The sequence below is a fragment of the Squalius cephalus genome (assembly GCF_949319135.1).
Source record: "Squalius cephalus genome assembly, chromosome: 16".
NCBI classification, from domain to species: Eukaryota; Metazoa; Chordata; class Actinopteri; order Cypriniformes; family Leuciscidae; genus Squalius; species Squalius cephalus.
Genome location: NC_137137.1, coordinates 33,831,215 through 33,853,563, shown reverse-complemented (window position 1 = coordinate 33,853,563; position 22,349 = coordinate 33,831,215). Strand labels below are relative to the sequence as shown.

Here is a 22,349-nt window from a genome sequence, read left to right as displayed (position 1 = left end):
GACAGATTAAAATGCTATCTGGTCTAATAAAAAAATATATATACAAGATCATCTAAAATATTTTGTCAATAAAATACAATTATTAACTTTTTCATGTAAAATAAGGGCATTTTTTAATAATTACAAATTAACTCATTTTTGAGTTTGACAACGAACACCACAAAACACAGCTATACAGCATAGTTCAAAACATAATAATAATTAAAGATTTCTGAACATTGACTCAGTCTTTATTCACCTTTTTCTCATGTTTTCTCAATAGAATTGATAAAAGTATAGAATAGAATAGTTCTAATAGGGGCTCATTGTAACGCAGTGTGACAACATGCCCCGCCTGTGCAACTGGGGTTTAAACCCGGCGAGTGTCTTCTGCTGTTAGATCAGCATTAAAGAACTATCTCAACTGTTAAATAACAGATATAAGATTCAAATAATATAATTTTAAATAAACACACACAAAAAAAACTGAAATGAAAACTTTACTTTTGGGTTAAATAAATGTTCAGTGATATCTTCCGAAGATTTTTTAATTTTGGTGCAATTTTTCCTCTATATAGTGGATATATATGGCAACTAATAAATACATTAAGTTTCGTCATGCTGGCGTGTGTGGAAAGTTTTAACCATGTACAACTAGTCCTGTGTTAGTTTGTGCCCCGCTCACCGCTACATTATGACAGAATTGTCATTTTTGGGTGAACTATCCCTTTAAGAACAAGCCTGGCTTCCAGAATGATGTTCCATGCATGACATGTCTTTACTTTAAGAGCGCGCGCACACTAGGGTGACCACCCGTCCCGCGTAGTGGGCCTTTCACACAGGACGCGGTATGCGCGGGGCTTGCCGCTGGGTTCAGCGTTGCCCTTCAGATACAACGCGATTTGCGCTGCGCTATGACGTAGGCGGAGTTTTAAAAACTTATATGGGGACACATATTAAAAAACTGTTTACACACATTGCCTACCTACAAGTTACCTGACTGTTAAAACACAACTATTTTTAATGTAAATCTGTCTGTCTATGAGACGATCATCCATTTTGATTTCCGTGCTTGTTTGTATCCCCTGATTCTATTGGCCGCGCTGGTAGTCGTCACAGAGCGCAGCGGCAAAAGTTGAACTATTTTGAACTTTGACCGCGGCGTGCGCGTGAGCACGCCAATGATGCGCACCGCTGCGCTTGCGCTTTGATCGACGCAGCAACAAAACGTCCTTGCGCGGCGCAAGCCATTGAGATGAATGGGTTTTATAGCGCAGCGCCGCGCATACCGCGTCCTGTGTGACGCCGGTTTCACACTGCACGCGATAGCAGAGCGTAAGCAGCGCAGGAGCAGTGCATATGGTGAGCGGGAGCAGGACAGGAGCGTTTTGCTTTCACACTAGCAGCGTTTGTCACGCGCGGCTGAACCGCGGCGTGTGTATAGACAGAGTACTCTATAATCAGGGTAAGTTGGCATTGCTTTATTTCGTTTTCAAATACATTTAAGAGAAAAGACTTGTCAAGAAGCTTATTTTATTAATCATTTCATTTATATAACTTTTGATTCGTCTTTGTTTTTATTGTTCGGGCAACAAGTTTGTTTTTGGACATTTGTTTTCTTTTTAAATTGCTGTTGGTCATTTGAGTGACTGTTTAAAACACAATAGATATCATCAATGCGCTTTTGGGGTAAAACTGCGGTGTATTTTGGCCTTGATCAATTCGTGTCACTTTAATTCAGCGTAAGCGGCGCGTTAAAAATAGACTGGGCGCCGAAACTATCGCGGCACTGCTGTTCCTGCTCTGCTCCTGCTACGCGCTGCCGCGCCGCTTCTGCGTGCGGTGTGAATGCACTCATTGATTAACATGGACGCCGAAAAAAATACGCGCTGCTCACGCGCCGCTGACGCTTGCGGTGTGAAACCGGCGTGAAAGGCCCATAGCGCGTGCGCGCACAGCGTTTGAAGCCCAATTCATGCGTCCCGCAAATTGAGACCGTGTCACGCATAATTTATGCTTGCTCAAAAAAAGTTGGTCGCTCGAGCCCCAAGCAGACAAACGAACATTACTTGACATTTCAGCACGCTATTGTTGCCACACCCACCCCTCAGTTGAACTGCTGACTAGGTTGTTGTCAACTTTTTCGTTGTTGTCATGACAACGCACGCACGCGCATACCAGACACACTGGGAAGGAAGGAACTTAGATGCGCGCTTTCCAATTCGAAAAATTCGAGAAAGAGACTGTCTGAGAGGCAACGCCATCATCAATTAAAAAGAGAAGGTGTGGGTACAAGAAAGACTGGGAAAATGAATATTTGTGGCTGAAAGGTGTTGAGGGGGATACCGAGAGGGCTTTTTGTGACCTTTGCAAAACGTCCTTCTCAATCGGACATGGAGGGGAATACGATGTCAATCGTATTTTTTTTTAAATACTTTTTTTTTTTACTGTTCCTGTGGTGTTGAGCAACTACAATTCCTGTTAATCCTATAATTTTATATTATAATTTATTTAAAGTGAATAAATTGTAATGAAAAATAAATAAAATTAAATAGTAAATCTTAAGTGGAAGTACATCTGTCAATTCATTGAATGTTCAAAATATTATGAATCTTTATTTAGAAAAAAAATACACATTGGTTGGCCTATTCATGAGCATACATCAGCAATTACTCATGTTTAGGGGAATAGGGCATTATTACCATGTAAGGTGGTATGTGCTAGAAATGGGTAAACCACTATCAGTGAGTCTGCCCGTGGGGTGGCGCGGGCCAGGCAATGTCCCACATTGTCCCTGAGAAACATACCCCTTGTCCCCCCTTGGGCTTATTAGCAGGTGGTCACCCTAGCGCACACACACACACACACACAAACACACACACACACACTTATGTAATAAAGTGCAGAGTCTGACACAACAACATCTTTCACCTCTCCTGCATTAACAGCAGGGGGCAGCAGAGAATACATTCCTGTGATCAAATTATTTAGTATTACTCCAGTCTTCAGTGTCACATGATCCTTCAGAAATCACTTTAAGAAACATTTATGATTATTTATGAAACATTTATGAACATTTATGATTATTATCAGTGTTAAAGAACAGTTGTGCTGCTTCATATTTTTGTGGAAACTGGAATACATTTTCCCTGAATTATTTTATGAAAAAAAAAATGTAGGCTATTTTATTATAGCTATTTATTTAAAATATGAATCTTTTGGAACATTATACAACTTTTTTTTTTAAATCAATTAAATGCATCCTTGCTGAATAAAAAGTATTAATTTCTTCTCATTTATTGCTAAAAATGAGAATCAGCTGAGACTCATATTTATTTTTCTTTCCATTTCATATGAGGTATAATGTAAAATATCTTCAGCTGAAACCGACGTGGATTTATATTTGATTTTACATTTACATTCCCCTTAAAGGAAAATGTCTCTTTTATTGTGTTTAATATTGAGCATATTGTCTAAAAACGCCCACACAACACACATACAAATACCACCTTAATTAAATATATACATTTTCTTTTACTATCTTACCATATTTACAAGTCACCCTTTAGGGTGAATTCAGGTAGAGTGGGACATCAGGTTGAGTGGGACACTTAAGCTTTTGGGTACTGTAAATGGTTAATTTTGTAAGCCAATCACAACAATTGTTAATGTGTTGTAGCTGAATGTCTACTGGATATGAAATAAAGGTTGTGATTGGTGTGACATCACAGATGTGGTCCGGTTGTTATTTTTCAAATTGCTTGACTCCTGGGACCTCACGGTAAGCCACCCGGCAAGTGTAAATCTATTTCAGGATAATAAGGTTGATAATTCTGTCACTTATGATGTAACAATAAAACGTTTGCTTTTACATACATTTATACTGTCTGTGTATTAGCCTGACAGTGTTAGGTTGAGTGGGACAGTGCATTTCAGGTTGAGTGGGACAGTGCTGTGAATCTAATTTTCACAAATATTTTATACATTTAGATGCTCATTGTTACTAATCTCTAATACACAGACAGTATAAATGTATGTAAAAGCAAAAGTTTTATTGTTACATCACAAGTGACAGAATTATCAACCTTATTATCTTGAATTACCCTGAATTCAGTCCCCCATGCCTCCACCCTCACTTATGGATGACAATGACTTCATCTGTCTTGGATGTGTTCACTTAAGTTGTTAAAAGGTGGTAAAAGGATGTAGGCTTAATGAAAGTTCCATTCATTGAATGTAGAGTGAAATTTACAATGTTACAATTTTTGCATTAGTTCCAGAAATGCATTTTTAAAAAATCCTTCCAAGTATTAATTAATTGAAGGTCTCCGTTGTTGTATTTTGCGCTTCATAATGTGCCACACATTTTCAATGCATGTATTCTGGTTTTATTTACGTTTTACACAACGTCCCAACTTCATTGGAATTGGGGTTGTATTTCTCATGATCATTTTAACCATAAAATAGTGTCCCACTTTCCCTAACAAAGTGTCCCACTCAACCTGATTGCCTCCAGTTTACTGAAGAGGGTGTCAGATGGTGTTTAAAGATGAACAGTTTGTTAATAACTACATAAATTGGGAAAATTTCACCATAGTGGCCTTCATTACAATCTATTTAAACAAAACACATACAATTTTAATACATTCTTCTAACTGATTTAGGTTGTTTAAAATGCAATTTACCAAAAAGTGTCCCACTTTACCTGACTTCACCCTACAACGAGCATCCATTCAGTGTTCAAGTCCATTAAGTACAAAAAGATATAAAAATAAAGCAGCCTCTTCTTAGTATTAACAGGGAAATCTGCCCGATCTCGTGAAAATGCGTCTCTATAGCACGCATTGTGTTTATCGTACAATTTATACGCGAAAATGATTTTTTACGTGCATATGATACGCAGCTTTCGCGTGCATGATTTATTCGCGTGCATGCACTTTATTGCGTGTAATACACACGCACCCCACACCACTACTAAATCTACCCATATGCACGTAAAAAAACTCATTTTCGCGTATAAATTGCACGATAAACACAATGCGTGCTATAGAACGCGTTTAGAGTGACCGGTTGGGGGAATAGTCCGCTGAGTGTGTGTAAGTGTCGGTGTTAGGAAGGTTTTCTGTTGCGTTTGGCCCGTCGGGTCGGAGGGAAGCTGATGAACTCGAAGTGTTTGGGTTGGTCTGAGTTGGGGAAGGGAAGAGGGCCTTGGTGGAGGCGTTTGATGAAGTGAACTTCCCGCTGGTTCTCCCTGGTTCTGGAGGCCTTGATGGGTCGACCCTTTCTGCTGAAGGCCACGAACCAGCCTTCGTATCGAGCGTTCTGGAACGCGGTGTAGTTGTTCTCCAGAACGATCTCCGTGAAGATGCAGTCCCGTCCCCTGCCGTTAGACTGGGGGACAGAGAGAAGAATCACGGGTTATTGTACAGGACTTTACATTAACCTTTATTTGAACAGGCAAGTCACTTAAAGGGATCACATTAGTTCTACATACATTAGTTACATACTAACATATTACAACACACACACACACACACACACACACACACACACTCATTTAAAACATTCACAAGCTGTGGTAAAAACACTCCCTAACAGTTTTTTAAATGCAGAGATTGAAATAAATGACTTTTGTAGCACATTCCAGTCACTCGGAGCAGCGAAACTAAAAGCAGAGCGACCTTAGACAGTTTTTTTTCTAGGAATAATCAAACGAATATGATTAGATGATCAGCTTGAATATGTACTAACATGTGGTTGCAGCAACTCTAGCAGATATTTGGGTAATAGACCTAACAGGACTTAATAAATAAAAATACACCAATGTAATAAAGTCACCATGAAATCAAAATGGGCATCTCTTTTTTTTTCTGGAATATTGCAGTTTATTCTAAACGATTTATCTGTGATTGTTTTAAATTGATGTTCCTGGTTAGCCTGGGTTTCCCCATCCTGTCTTGCGCGCAGCGCGATTTTATTCACACTGCTGGCAGCCTGGACACCATGGACCAGATTTTCACCTCAGCGAGTGGACCAATCACAGAACTGGGAGGGAGCAGCAAGACGACGACGACGTCTATGCGACACACCGAAGCAGTTTGTTTATATCTATGGATCCAACATGGCATCAGACACGAAGTTACCTTTCGATGCAGCCTTAGATAGTGATAGCTGAATGCCATCGTGGTGTACAGGACATTGCAGATCAACAGAGGGCATTTCACAAGACTGCATTTCTGGAGACAGGGTTGGCTCATCCAAAGGACATTTCTCTGCAGTCTTAAGCAGACTCTGTCGATTTCTCCGTAAGGTCTGCCCATCTTCTGTTTGAACAAGATATGATCTTGGATTTACCTCTTTTAGGACTGTAGCTTTCCTTCTCCATCCAGTAGGCTCCTCAACTCAAACTACATCTCGTTCAGAAAGAGGTTTCAGTTGCCGAGCTCCCTTGTCATAGTATTTTTTCTGCTTCTCTTTAATATGTTGCATCTCTTTCAATGACAAACTGTTGTTTTCTGTTTTCAGGGATAATTTTGGCAGTGTGTCACGCAGTTTACGATTCATCAATAACTCACCAGGAGATAATCCACAACTGAGTGGAGAAGAACGGTAACTCAGTAGAGACAGATTTTCATCAGAATTGCTTGCCGCGGCTTTTTTCAAAAGTCATTTTACAATTTGTACCCCTTTTTCTGCTTTACCATTTGCCTTTGGATAAAGGGGGCTTGAAGTAGTATGCTTAAAGCCATACAGTTCTGCAAACAGCCTGAATTCACGACTATTGTACTGAGGACCATTGGCACTTTGCACAATATGAGGAATTCCATGCCTTGCAAAAATGCATTTCATGCGTTGAATCATGTCATTTGATGTTGTATGACGGAGCTGTTCAACTTCAGGATAATTTGAATAATAATCGATAACCACCAAATAATCCTTACGATTCAACTGGAAAAGATCAGTTCCTACTTTTTGCCACGGTTCAGTAGGATGAGCTATCATCATAGGTTCTTTAGCCAGTTTATAATGATGACTCAGACAGACGTCACACTGACTGATGTATTTCTCAATGTGCACATTAATTCCCGGCCAAAAAACAGCTTTTCTAGCTCTTCTCTTGCATTTTTCAATACCAAGATGCCCCTCATGAATTCGACGAAGCATGTCTTGGCGCATTGACACTGGAATGACAATTCTGTTTTTTCTCAACAGCATGCCCTCAACCACACTCAGTTCTGCCCATAATGGAAAGTACTGTGGACACTTGCCTTTGATCCATCCATGACGAAGATGTGCAATAACCCTCTGCAGTTCAGCATCCTTTGCAGTTTCCTCCGCAATCAATCTTAACATCTCACCTGAAACTGGTAGAGATGAAAACACCATACTCACATGTCTCTCAACTTCATCCATATTGCTGATCTCCGCAGCTACTGGTGCTCAAGACGACGGCAAAAAAAACAGTTGTCGGACTTGAACTCTGGTCGCTCAAAGCTAAAAAAAAATATTGTCAAGGCACTGATCACTAGGCTATTGGAGCCAGTAATTAGCTGCAATATGATAAATATTAGAACCTCATTGTGTCAGAAATATGGGGGAACAGAATCCGACGGCAAAAAAACCCAGCTGTCGGACTTGAACTCGGGTCGCTCAAAGCTAAAAGAAAAATATTGTCAAGGCACTGATCACCAGACTATTGAGGCTTGTAATTAGCTGCAATATGATAAATATTAGAACCTTATTGTGTAATAAACATAGGGGGAACAGAATTCGACGGCCAATAGTTCAGCTGTCGAAATCCGTTCCCCCACCCCAGTGATGAGAGATGTTGATGTATCGGCTTAAAATATGATTATTCTATTCTGTGTGTGGATGGAGCTTAAGCAGCATCAATTTGATAAATATCAGAACCTCAGTTTGTCAGAAATATGGGGGGAACAGAATCCGACGGCAAAAAAAACAGCTTTCGGAATCCGTTCCCCCACTCGCACTATGAGAGTTGTTGATGTAATGGCTTAAAAAATGCTGATTTTATTTTTGTGTGTGGATGGAGCTTAACTTGCATCAGTTTAAAGAATTTTTTTTTTGCCTTTTATTATGATAGGACAGTATAGTATCAAGAAAGTTGGATGACTCGGGACTTGAACTCGGGTCGCAATAAGCTGAAAAATCAATGATTGTTAGTGCACTGCCCACTACGCTATTGGGTCTAATAAATAGTTGCAATGTGATATATATTAAAACCTTATTGTGTAAGAAACATAGGGGGAACAGAATCCGACGGCAAATAGTTCAGCTGTCGAAATCCGTTCCCCCACCCCAATGATGAGAGATGTTGATGCATCGGCTTATAATATGCTTATTCTATTCTGTGTGTGGATGGAGCTTAAACAGCATCAATTTGATAAATATTAGAACCTCAGTGTGTCAGAAATATGGGGGGAACAGAATCCGACGGACGAGACATTGTGACATCGGCCACAATGATACTTTCCCGGTGTATACACTAGATTCAGATCATATCTTTGTAATTTCATCATCATGCGTTGAATTCGAGGTGACATATCATTTAGGTTCTTTTGAATGATAGATCTTAATGGTTTATGATCCGTCTCTACTGTAAAAGTAGGTAATCCATAAACATATCCATGGAATTTATCACAGCCAAATACTAAACCCAAGATCTCTTTTTCTATTTGAGAATAGCGTCTTTCAGTCTCTGCCATAGATCGAGAAGCATAGGCCACAGGTCTCCAAGAATCCCCAATGGCCTGAAGAAGCACCACCCCCAATCCATCCTGATCATGTACTGAAGCCCACACAAACTCTTGATCATTTTGTAACAACTTTCTCATATGGGTAGTTTTGGTAAAAGGGAAAACTACTCCAATTTGCATCAACATTTCCACACAACTTCAACGACCCCGGTGGTTTAATGGCATCCATTGCGCCTTTCTGACCCCACTCCTGGTACCATGTATTGTTCAAGAAACAACAAATAAAGATAAGAGGAATAGCTGGTACTTTATTCCATGTGGAACACAAGCATATGTCCATTACAACTACTCTTCCTCTAGCAAATGCACATCATCTTACACAACACATTACTGCCATCTGCTGGAATCAATTAGTACTCATCACATAATAGATCTAATCATTACAAAACCGACGTGGATTTATATTTTATTTTACATTTACATTCCCCTTAAAGGAAAATGTCTCTTTTATTGTGTTTAATATTGAGCATATTGTCTAAAAACGCCCACACAACACACATACAAATACCACCTTAATTAAATATATACATTCTCTTTTACTATCTTACCATATTTACAAGTCACCCTTTACAACGAGCATCCATTCAGTGTTCAAGTCCATTAAGTACAAAAAGATATAAAAATAAAGCAGCCTCTTCTTAGTATTAACAGGGAAATCTGCCCGATCTCGTGAAAATGCGTCTCTATAGCACGCATTGTGTTTATCGTGCAATTTCTACGCGAAAATGATTTTTTACGTGCATATGATACGCAGCTTTCGCGTGCATGATTTATTCGCGTGCATGCACTTTATTGCGTGTAATACACACGCACCCCACACCACTACTAAATCTACCCATATGCACGTAAAAAAACTCATTTTCGCGTATAAATTGCACGATAAACACAATGCGTGCTATAGAACGCGTTTAGTGTGACCGGTTGGGGGAATAGTCCGCTGAGTGTGTGTAAGTGTCGGTGTTAGGAAGGTTTTCTGTTGCGTTTGGCCCGTCGGGTCGGAGGGAAGCTGATGAACTCGAAGTGTTTGGGTTGGTCTGAGTTGGGGAAGGGAAGAGGGCCTTGGTGGAGGCGTTTGATGAAGTGAACTTCCCGCTGGTTCTCCCTGGTTCTGGAGGCCTTGATGGGTCGACCCTTTCTGCTGAAGGCCACGAACCAGCCTTCGTATCGAGCGTTCTGGAACGCGGTGTAGTTGTTCTCCAGAACGATCTCCGTGAAGATGCAGTCCCGTCCCCTGCCGTTAGACTGGGGGACAGAGAGAAGAATCACGGGTTATTGCACAGGACTTTACATTAACCATTATTTGAACAGGCAAGTCACTTAAAGGGATAGTTCACCTTTTATATTTTTCTTACACGAACACCTCGCTTCACTTCAATTAACCCTTTTATCACGGATGGAGAGGCTTTGATGGACTTCCAAAAAAAATATACCCATTCACTCCCATTATAAAGCTTGGAAGAGCCAGGACATTTTTTAATATAACTCTGATTGTGTTCGTCTGAAAGCAGAATGTCATATACACCTAGGATGTCTTCAGGGTGAGTAAATCATGGGCTAATTTTCATTTTTGGGTGAACTATCCCTTTAAGAACAAGATCTTATTTTCAACAACAGCCTGGCAGGAGAATTAAGATCTCCGGAAAGACATAGTCACCTTCATTTATACAGCGATTTTACAATATAGATTGTTTCACTTTCACAGCAGCTTTACAGAGATAATAGGAGATTACAGTAACAGATTGTTTTGGCTTTACAGCAGCTCTAGAATAAAGTTATTGTCCAGCTAAAGTTAGTTTTGATTGATTCACTTCCGTCGCAAAGATCAGTTCTACATAGTAGTGATGTAGTACTCGAGTCCGGTCTCGGACTCGAGTCCGGTCTCGAGACCGATTTCTGCTTTCTCGGACTCGACTCGGACTCGACCCTTCAAAGACTCGGTCTTGACTCGGACTCGACCCTTCAAAGACTCGGTCTTGACTCGGACTCGGCATAGGCGGTCTCGTCCCATCACTAGTCCACTAGAATACATACCACTAGAAAATTTTAATTGACTGTTCGCAAAGACCCGCCCCCCTTAGTTACTGTCGCTATGTCCGACAAGCTACACCGTTCTCACGCCACACCATGTTCTCACGCAGTGAAAAATACATCGCGGAGCAGAGAGGAGACTGACAACACGCTGACAGACAGGACAGACCAGGTTACTTTTCGGTTACTTTTGATATTAAACATATTAAACAAAGTCTCGCCTTTCAAACTTGGTCATTTTTTAAAAGAAATTTAAACAATAAATACCGTTTTGTGGCTCTTAAATGTGTAGTGACAGATCGCTGTAGAGCATCAGTTAAAGTTGCTCGTGAACCGATCATCTCTTCCTTCTAGTTAATTTATAGCCTCAAATAAACATGAACAAACATAAGAAGTAATGTTGTTTTAACCACGGAAAGGCGTCAGTACACTCCGTGTTTCAAGTTCAAATCCTCCCATGTTAACCAACGGACTCGGTCTCGACTCGGACTCGACCCTTCAAAGACTCGGACTTGACTCGGACTCGACTGAATTTGAAAACCAACGGACTCGGTCTCGACTCGGACTCGACCCTTCAAAGACTCGGTCTTGACTCGGACTCGGCATAGGCGGTCTCGTCCCCATCACTACTACATAGATTAGTTACATACTAACATATTACAACACACACACACACACACACACACACACACACACACACACACACACACACACACACACACACACACACACACACACACACACACACACACACACACACTCATTTAAAACATTCACAAGCTGTGGGAAAAACACTCCCTAACAGTTTTTTCAAATGCAGAGATTGAAATAAATGACTTTTGTAGCACATTCCAGTCACTCGGAGCAGCGAAACTAAAAGCAGAGCGACCTTAGACAGTTTTTTTCTAGAAATAATCAAACGAATATGATTAGATGATCAGCTTGAATATGTAACATGTGGTTGCAGCAACTCTAGCAGATATTTGGGTAATAGACCTAACCGAATTTAATAAATAAAAATACACCAATGTAATAAAGTTACCATGAAATCAAAATGGGCAGCTCTTTTTTTTTCTGGAATATTGCAGTTTATTCTAAACGATTTATCTGTGATTGTTTTAAATTGATGTTCCTGGTAATGTTGAATCAGAATATCTTCCTCTTGCAGCATCTCTTCTCTTCTCTGATGACGAGGGCGGGGCAATAACCTGTCACTCACATGAGATCAGCCAATAACAAACCACAACCATCCAATCAATTCCTCACAGACAAAATCAAGCCCCGCCCACATTTGTTCTTGTTCCAGAAGCGTTTCACTCGGATATACGGCGCAATAGAGAAGAAAAGACTGTCGCAACTTCTGTTTCATGCCGACTTTAGACTTAAAACAGGAAAATAACTGTGAAATGAAAGCCCCCCTGTGGTGAAAATCCAGCTTTTAATGTTGTTTATATGTCTATGTGGTGTTTTTAATCTGCTTTAAGACAAACCATGTGTAAATTCATAAGTCGACAGCATTGCTGAGTATTTCCTCCTTAAAACTGCAGTGAACCAAAGACAGTCTCAAAAACACACTTTGAAATCGCTGGTGTTTCTGACGTCACAAACTACCTTGTAACCAATCAGATCAACGTGTGATCGTCAACCAGTGGATCTCTGAGCTGAGTGAGTGAGTGGAGGCGGGGCTCATTTGTATATTCATAGAATCTTGTACTAAATTAGGCAAGGGTGTCGAGTTACATTCAAGATATTTTGATACACTTAATTGCATGGCATTTGCAATTAAATGAAAATGTATTGCACTGTAAAAAAATAAAAACATTATCCAGTCATTTTAAAGACATTTCCACTAACACTAAAATGCAACACAATGCAATGCATAATTCAAAATACAGGTAAAACACCTGGAAAAAAAAGAATATTTCTACAGTACGTTGTGGCCTATGTTTACTGACTTTTTTTATACAGTGTATAGTTTAAATTTATATGTAATTCAATTAGTTTAGAGTGTTTTTGACATCGGACTTAAGTTCCTCTTTATATGTAACTGCATAATTCTAGTCTTTAAAATATATTTAAAGTGTACTGACAAATGTACCAAGAAGAATTTATGATAACTAAACGTTAAAGTAATTTGTATTGAAGCTTGCATTTAAATACATTTGTAATTGCACATTTGTAATGATGAAGATGCAATTTAGTACATTTAAAATATATTAACTTTAAATAACACACTAAGTATTTCACATGTGCTTTAGTGTGTTAGTAAAGCCTTACCTACCAAAATAAGTGCACTTCTTTAGAGCATTAAAACATTATTTAAAATAGTCTTTTCATTTGATATTATTTCAAAGTGCAAGTTTAAGTTCCTTAAGTGTGTTAGGATTTGCAAGTACAGATTTGTTTATATGGACTCACACTGATACCTACGGATGAATATGACGTTTATGTTTATTATCTCAGTTGAACAGCATGTGACCTCTGTTCCTGGAGAATAAACCAGCTTTTATTATTTAAATGACAGACTTTGTTTCATAATTCCAAAAGGAATTGAAAGTGCTTTTAATGGCTTGTATCTGATCTAGTGTGATCTCCAGCATTGTTCGAGTCCTCGTCTCTCAACACGGCTCCGATGCTCTCACTGTCTCCATCTGTCCCAGCACTTTGTCTCATGGCAAACTCATAGCGCTGAAGACATTTTTTCCACTTCCGTGAAGGAAGAAGTGCTTGACATCTGACTATGTGCATGTGTGAAAGAATTTTGATATCTCTTTTTGTCTTTCGCAGGAAACAATCATATGAGTCTGAAGGGGCAGATTTGTATTTTAACCCACTGGTGCTCTTCTGTCATTTTTGACCGAAAATGTTTACATTTAGTTTATGTTTAGAATTTGTTACTTCATTGGAATGGTGCGAAACTCAGTAAAGGTTTTGGCACTTGGTATGTGAACACACAAAAAATAAAATCATGGACATGATTCGAACAGGTTAAATGGTCCTGTAAAAAATAAACACACTTGTGCTCCTCGCGGTCAAAAACAAGCGCATTGGAAATGAATGAGACAAATTTCATCTAGTGAAAATTTCTACTGAAAGCTCATATTTTGAGATATCAGGCTCAAATTTGGAACACAAATTGTTTAAATTTTGTTGCAGTTTTAGATTAAAACGTTATTTTGAAAATATATATTTCATGTCAAAATTGAAAATAGTATTTTTATGCATTTTCGTAACAATACACGTAAAATTACATCTACTTTTTTTAAAGTTCACCTTTTCAAACTTTTTTCACTTCAGTAATAATCTGCCAAATGTCGTCTTAGAAAAGAGATTTACAACAGTTTAAGTTGGAAATTTATTTTGCAGGTCTGTATGCTCAAAAAGTGAATAAATGGATTATAAATACAGAGTAAATATAATTTAGTATAAAAAATCCCCTAAAAATACAAAATATTAAATAAAGTGTTTTGTTCTACCCTCATATTTAAAATATAAAAAAATATTAAATATTTCCCACATATTTTAATGTTTTAATTGAACTTGTTGGGTCATTAACCTCAAGTCATTTTGACCCGAAAATCATTGAAAATCAAAAAAGTTAAACATTGAGTGTTCATAAGAGGAGCCCAAGACCCCAGGACTTTTGTCGCACTTAAACCACGAATACACACAAAAATAATTGAATGGATTCGAGGAGTTTTATGGTTGAAGTTAAAAAAATTAACAAATCCTTCCTTTGCGGGTCAATTTGACCCCCTTAGGAATGAATGGAAAGCGAAGAATGCTTCAGTACACAATAAAAAACCTAAAATGCTAAAACTTTACAAAAAAAAAAGATTTTATAATGTCTACATGTGTGTCTGAATGCTGAAGAACGGACTTTAGGACCCAGCGAAACACCTCGTTCCTCCATATAGAGCTATAAGAACATCTAGAGGCAAGAGTCATGAAATATCATGTTATATTATTTGTTTTCCACAAGAGGTCGGCAAAGACACCCAATGTAAGATATTTTGAGCTGAATTAAAAGGGTTATGCATGGAATTGTGAGTTATCTTTAATTTAAGTTGAAAGAATGTGCTGAAATTACTAAATTACTATTTATTTATTGTTTATTGATCAAATCTAGTAATTTAAAGGTAAAAAAAAAAAAAAAAAAACTAACAAAAAATCTCCAAAATAATTGCATTAAAAAATTTGAAAAATATTATCAAAATGAAATAAAATAAGCATTCTGGACCAAAAAATACAAACAAAAACATTACGTATAATTTTAGGGCTTCGGATCATTGTGTCCCGCGAGGGAAAGATGTGTTATAAAGTGCGAAGGAAGGATGGGGGTTAACAACAAATATCCCCTCGCTCACTACTGTATATCCGAGTGAAACAGCTTCACAAACAAGAACAAATGTAGGGCGGGGCTTGATTTTGTCCGTGGGGATTTGATTGGATGGTTGTTGTTTTCTATTGGGCGATCTCATGCTTTAAGTCATGCAACCTAATTATCAAAGACCCATTTTTTTTTTTTTTTGAAGTTAAAAAATACACTTGCCCCCCAAAAAATGAAACATGCTTCCCCGAGGAATCTCTGAGCAGGATGATGGATAGGATACGTACCTTGCCCACTAGTTTCCCCCTGCGGTTCATACACAGGTATCTGCCAGTCTCCGCTCCTTTGATCCGAACTCGACTCCCGAAGGTGTCCGTCTCCACATACAGTCTGGCTGTAATGCAGGACAAGTGTTTTACCAAACAAAATACAGCACAGATCCAGCCATCTATCAATATCATATAAAACTATACCGAAATCATAATGAAAACACACCAAATTTAGCTCAACATATTTTTGAGAGCAGAGTAAAAGTAATTGTACCTAAAGTCACTTTTGATCAATGAAATGAATCTGATTCAGTCCTGTTACACTTAGATGATATAGCAAGCCATTTTGACTTTTAATCATCCCCAGGATATGAATTCTTGTCAACAAATATCAACAATGAATTCTTGATATCAGGATTTAGCATTCTAGTAAAAATGGCAATGTTTTTTTATTTCAAACGATTCAATTTCCACTAGTAAAAATGTTTATTCTTGATATAAACAATGTCATCTCTCAGAAATACAAACTCCTGATATCAAGAATTACATTTCAACCATAGTACTTAGAAAACTAGAATTCTTGAGATCTGTAATTATATTTTCAATAGTTAAATTTCTGCCATTCAAATTCAATTGTTGATATCAAGAATTGATTTCTTATAGTTGAAATTCCAATTATACATATCAGAAATAAAAAAATTCTAGTAACAATCATAATTGTTGATATCAGTAATGATGTGGTTACTAGTGCAAATGTCTGTTCTTGATATCAACAATTGAATTGCTTCTAGTAAAAAAAGAAACATTTTGAAATCAATAATTCGACTGTCACTAGTGGCAATGTTCATTTCTGATATCAGGAATGCGATTGTTACCAGTAAGAGCCATTTTAGATATCTGAAATTACGCTCCTAATTATTGATATCAGAAATACATTTTCAGATATTGGAAATAACACATGTAACATGTTGAAATACATTTACAGATATCAGCAATTAACATTTCAACTATAGTGAAAATTGAGTTCTTGATATCAACAACTGAATTTGAATGGCAGCCTATAGTGAAAATACATTTACAGATATCAAGTATTATAGTTATAATTTGTATTATTGATATCAGGAATTTGCATTTCTGTGAGTGATTTGAATAAGAATTGACATTTTTACAAGTGGAAATTGAATCGTTAATATCAAAACTTGCCATTGTTACTAGAAATTTAATCCTGATATTAAGAATTAACATTTTAACTAGTAAAAATGTAATTGTTGATATTTGTTGACAAGAATTCATATCAGGAATGGTTAAAAAAAGTCCAAATGTTTAATGCGAGAATTGGAATTGTGACGTTTATTATTATTTGTTTAATGTTAATATGAAATACATTTTTGGAAAGAAAGAAAGAAAGAAAGAAAGAAAGAAAGAAAGAAAGAAAGAAAGAAAGAAAGAAATGCCAAGCAGTCACAAAGCATGGAGTGTGTGTAATGTGTTATAGGTCAATATTTTTAAGATTTCAGGTGTATTAAGTTCAAATGCATAGTGCAGTATCATGATGTTCAAGATGACTCTCACAAGTCAAATCAGTCTCATTTCCCTTTGCTGTTTGAAGGAAATTATCACATCCTAATCAACACAAAGAGGAAACGATTAAGCAAAGAAATGTCTTTTGAACTATATCAGCAAGTCTCTTTTCAGCCAATAAAGCAATCAGCCGCGAAACAGCCCTATAATCTGCACCGAAACCCCCCGTGAGTGAATCACCGTGGCGCGGATGAATACTTGACGCGGACTCACCGAACGCGTTCCCGTCCTCCGCGGTGGCGCTGACTCTGCGGCCCGGGATCTGCACGTGTCTCCCGCTGGTCCTGCTGTACAACTGATACACCCGAACCTGCCGCCGGCTCAGCTGGTCCGTCAGCGAGCCCTGTTCCCTCACATACTGCTTAAAATTAGGAGAAGGGTGATTCTTCTCCCCCTTTTCGGTGCAAAGGGAAAATAAGATCACATATATGATCTCTCTTTCTCTCTCTATTGCTGGAATAGAAAACCTGTTCGTTTTTGTAAATGCCAGCAAGAGCACTGATCTAACTCTGCAGCCCGATCTCACGTGTTTATCGTGCAATTTATAGGCCTACGCAAAAAAGAGATTTTACGTGCATATGATAGGCAGTTTTCGCGTGCATACGATACGCACTTTATGGCGTGTAATAATCCACACCACTAATCCTGCCATAAGGGGTTTACAGTGTGTATCATATGCACGTAAAAACTTTTAAAACTGTTAACTTCTTTTTTTTGCCTAGGCCTATAAATTGCACGATAAAAACAATTCGTAGACCTAGATACGCACTTTCATGAGATCGTGTTGATTTTAACTCACCAGAGTTAGATTTGATTTAGGCTCATCTATTCCAGCTAGAGCCTGGGGCCCACTAGAGGGCCTCAGCAAACTTACAATGATTTCAAATGAGTTACAATAAAGTAATCGATGCTAAAAATCGTTAGACATGTAAACTAGCTTCATTTGATGTGCCCCATCAAGCACAGGCTACAGTTATTAAAACTTTTGATCGATTTTTGAAGCTTGACATATAATAGGCTATAACCTTGCTTACTATACAAATATCAAAGTATCACATTTAAATTAAATGAAATTGACATATGCATGCAGTTTAAATGAAATACTAATGCTTATTAGGCCAGTAAAAACACAAACAAAATAAAATGTAATAAACAGCTATTTACCTGTGCGTGACACCACACCACGAAGAAGTGAAAAGAGCTACAAAATAAAACAAATCAAAAGTGAGAAAAGCATTGTAATGCATTATATAATTATATAATAGATATAATAGCATAATATAATTAGGTAATAGGCAACATATAATAGCATTATAAAATGTAAATTAGATGAATGCCTGTATCACATACATAATATACACATAAAATGTAATTCTATCGTTCTCTTACGTTACTTTCAGTTCAGCAAAGACCGTTTTCTTATCGAACAAATACACATATGTTCACTAGGCTATATATAATTATTGAATTGCTTGTATGGTTCTTTGGGGATTAAAACACATTTTTTTCCCGAAGCACCAAAACAAAACATTTTCTAAAGAACTAGAAAATAAGGTTGTTGTCTTATAAAGCATCAAACTGTAAAATGTCCATCTGCAACATTAATTTTTAAGATTAACGATCTAAATATCGGCAAACATCAGTATACTCACATGTACAAGCAGCGCTGATTTAATCCATACATTGTGGAAAAGCAAAGTCAAAAGTTTCATCCAGGGTTCTCCAGAATGATAATCCAGCTCGCGGTGATTTCCTGATTAAACGAACAGAGTCAAATCCATATGCCAGTATAAATATATAAATATATACGCGACTTCAGGCGCGCGAGATCTTCAAAAGCCCCTCAGATGCGCGTCTTGGCAAACACACACGCGGATAAATCCCACTGGGAAAAAAACGATCCACATATAGTCCAGAAGAGTATGGAGTTCCATCATATGTTTTATAGCAATGTGATCATTTGATTGTAAGGGTGCAGTGTGGTCTTGATGTTGTGTTGGCACTGTCACTTGTGCGTCTGGATCATTCACTGCGCCACAGGGATAGACGTCAAGATCCCTCCCTTTTCCCCTTTACAGACTCATGCACTTTTAAAAAAAAAAATCCTCAAGCCTTGCTGTGTTCTGTTAGATGCACACCTGGAGGTGTTTCTAACATCCATGTAAATGAACCAAATCACTAACTTCACCAAGAGACCATGTGACTATCCACATGGCAAAAAGCAAGCCTCTCCTGATGCCTCCCAGTTTCACCCAAACTCCCATCTAACGGATGATTAATCTTTCCAAAAGAACTGTGATGTATTCAGATCATCCTCTGTATTTAAAGCTTTGAGGTTCTTCAGAAAGGGGTGTGTGTGTTAGGGCCCATCTCAGTGTTGGTCTATCCCCATGAAGGGGCCACGGCTCACACCTTTTGCTAACCTGGCGGCTCTAATGAGATAACAATGGTGTCCTTTAATCACAGGCCTCCAGCGGGCTTTTGTTCGCTCCTGCAGAATCCACATCAAGCACTAACGATATAATGTCAACAGGATGCTCGCTTTCCCACGCATAGTTCAGTCGCATCGGGGCAATTAGTGCTGTCTTGCAAGTGTGACCATAGCAGAGCCACTTGGTTCCCTCAAATCAAAATTTGTGTGAACTTCTTCCACACCTAGAAGAGTGAAACTCAAGGATTATACCGTCACCGTGATTTTACCAAGTGCAACATGTTCCTGGATCAACCTATTGTTGATCCTGGAACAACATTCCTGTCCTAAACCTAAATTATCCCTAAAATCAGAGGGAATTATGGGTGAATAACACTGATGATGAAGCACCAAACCCTGATTGTAAGCCTAAACGTGATATAAACTGTAAACTCAAACATGATTGATTGATTGATTGGAAAGTTGATCCAGGAACATGTTGCACATCGGGAAATCACGTTCACCGGATATATGCAGTAAATCAGTGTTTCTTGGATTTGTTTCAGAACTCAGATTGGTGACCCAACACAAGGCCAAACCCTATATTTAATGTAGAATGTAATGTATTTTTGTTTAATTTGTTGTCTCACAACCTGCTCATGTTGGCATATCATTTGTCAATATGGGTTAACAAATGAAGAATACTGTGAAAATACAAGTTTGATTGGATGCACCAAAATCCAAGTTTGTGCCACAATATGCTGAAGTGTGTCTTTTATTGGATGCACACCTTGCATTTCAAAAACAAATGATATGGAAAGCATTTTTTCCCTTCTCTTTTAAAAGTCAATGATCCTAATTATTATTTTTTGCTGTCCAAGTTGCATATAATGATTTTTTATAAAAGGTGTATAGAATTTTAGATACTTATTTGATCACATCTAGGCCATTTTTTATTCAGTTTATGAATTGTCTCAATTGTTGAATGAATTTAAATTTGTGAACTGTACATTTGACTGGTCAGGATGGTGACAGACGTGGACTTGACTCTTGGCGTTTATTGCAAAGTGTTCTCCACCCATCAGTTTGTATTTTGCTAACGACGGACAGATAGTCAGGAGGGTGTGAATAGTTATTGGCGATAAAGATGAGCGAGACAGGTGTGTGTTTGAAGTCAATATAACCGGAAGACTGAATAGCTCAAGTCTTTGCAGGAGTCTAAAATCTGAACACGTTTTATCCACTGATTTCTTAATTTAAGATTTTCAAAATGTGACTAATAAGATTAATATATGTATTATAATTTAGTCAGTTTTTTTTTTCTTTCTTTCTTTTTTTTCTGGTGTTGCTTGTTTCTGTTGCTCATGGGCAAGTCCAGACATAACTTTGTTTCTGCTTTAATTTTGGAAGGAGAAATCTGTGAACTGGATTTTAAGATACTGAGCATTGGAAGCTGAATGCATCATTCATCAAATTAGGCAAAATATTTAAAGTCCCCCTGTGGTGAAAATCAAGCTTTTAATGTTGTTTATATGTATTTGTGTTGTTTTTAATATGCGTTAAATATACCATTGCTGAGTATTTCCTCCTTAAAACTGCAGTGAACCAAAGACAGTCTCAAAAACACGCTTTGAAATCGCTGGTGTTTCTGACGTCACAAACTACCTTGTAACCAATCAGATCAACGTGTGATCGTCAACCAGTGGATCTCTGAGCTGAGTGAGTGAGTGGAGGCGGGGCTCATTTGCATATTCATAGAACCGCGTATACTAAATGAGGCGAGGGTGTCGAGTTACATTCAAGATATTTTAAGACATGAATTTATTTTCAAGGAAAAAAACTTTAAATATGTAATTTTGGTGATAAAAGATTAGTTTTAAGGGATAAAATTATTGACTACAGGGGGACTTTAAAAAAAACATGCATGGGGTGGGAAAACGTTGTGATTGAAAGGCATTCCAAATCTGCATAAATCTGTAGAGCTTTCAGTGGAATTCTGAATATGAAATATTATAGTTATGGCAATGTCCTGCAGAACTGAAAAATGTTCCTCTGACAGTCATGAGAATTTTTTTTGTTATTTTGAGATATCTGCTACATTTTCATGGACACATTTTGTTTCAGTCGGAATGAAATCTGATCGATTGTTGAATCCAACCGTAATGTTTACATGAACGATAAATAAAGTGATCGGGTTGATATGCGTGTTTATGGCCGCATTTACATTACAATTCCGATTTTTTTCTCCCATGTGGCACAGATCGGATATGACACACAGACATTTAAGCAGGAAAAAAGCCGATATTCTCAGATCGGTTTTAAGGCCTCATTCATTTGTGGAAATAAATGAATGGGATACATGCATTTGCGTCTGCCATGTAAGCCGACAGATCAGACATTCCCATCAGTCTTACGTCACTGAAAAAGCCACGTAATGACGTAAAAGGTGGACACCAACCATGATCACATGACTCTTTTCAATGGCGCAATGGAGGACGAAGTCTCAACCCAAAGCTGTCTTGACCTTTAAAGATGGTACGGACAGCAAAAAGCTGATCATTTCATTTGCATCCATTGCAAATCACTCCGTTTTCCTTTCCGGCCTAAGCTTTTCCGGGTCAGTACATCTAGCTTGGGTTGTTTCGCCAAAAATAAAAAAAAATCTGATATAGTCAACAAATTGGAATTGTACATCAAGACTTGCAGTGTAAATGTGGCCTCAATGCCACAATCTTCAAATCGGATTTGGTCTTTTGACATGCGCAAGCTGCACAAATATCCAGAGTTTCCATCTGTTGTTGCATTGCCTCCTTTTCATTGTTCAGATTTAATATTGATCAATTTCTCCTAATGAGACAACAAGCAAAAGCTTTGTGCCGCACTGCTGCTTATATTTATCCTCCTGCTTCCGGCGACCAAATCAAGGCATCTGTGGATGAAAGTCTGAATCAAGGACTGCTGGGAACAGGGTCGCC

At 38.0% G+C, this 22,349-nt stretch overlaps 2 protein-coding genes across 5 annotated transcripts in view; one reads left to right on the top strand and one right to left on the bottom strand.

Annotated features, from left to right (window-relative positions):
• Positions 1 to 22,349, top strand: part of nadka (NAD kinase a) — a 415,064-nt gene that overhangs the window by 82,981 nt on the left and 309,734 nt on the right. The window lies entirely within an intron of this gene.
• Positions 8,077 to 19,131, bottom strand: fgf17 (fibroblast growth factor 17). 4 transcript variants are annotated; one of them, XM_079896288.1, is made up of 6 exons: positions 18,617 to 18,983; positions 18,129 to 18,165; positions 17,178 to 17,358; positions 15,402 to 15,508; positions 9,675 to 9,998; positions 8,986 to 9,471 (listed from the first exon to the last, which is right to left on the bottom strand). In XM_079896288.1, exons 1-5 carry the CDS (start codon positions 18,646 to 18,648, stop codon positions 9,717 to 9,719), a joined length of 639 nt encoding a protein of 212 aa, XP_079752414.1. In that variant the 5' UTR covers positions 18,649 to 18,983; the 3' UTR covers positions 8,986 to 9,471; positions 9,675 to 9,716. The 4 variants fall into 4 exon arrangements, with proteins under 4 accessions (XP_079752415.1, XP_079752414.1, XP_079752417.1 ...); XM_079896291.1 differs by having other exon boundaries at positions 17,178 to 17,322; XM_079896289.1 differs by having other exon boundaries at positions 8,077 to 9,998; positions 17,178 to 17,325; positions 18,617 to 19,131.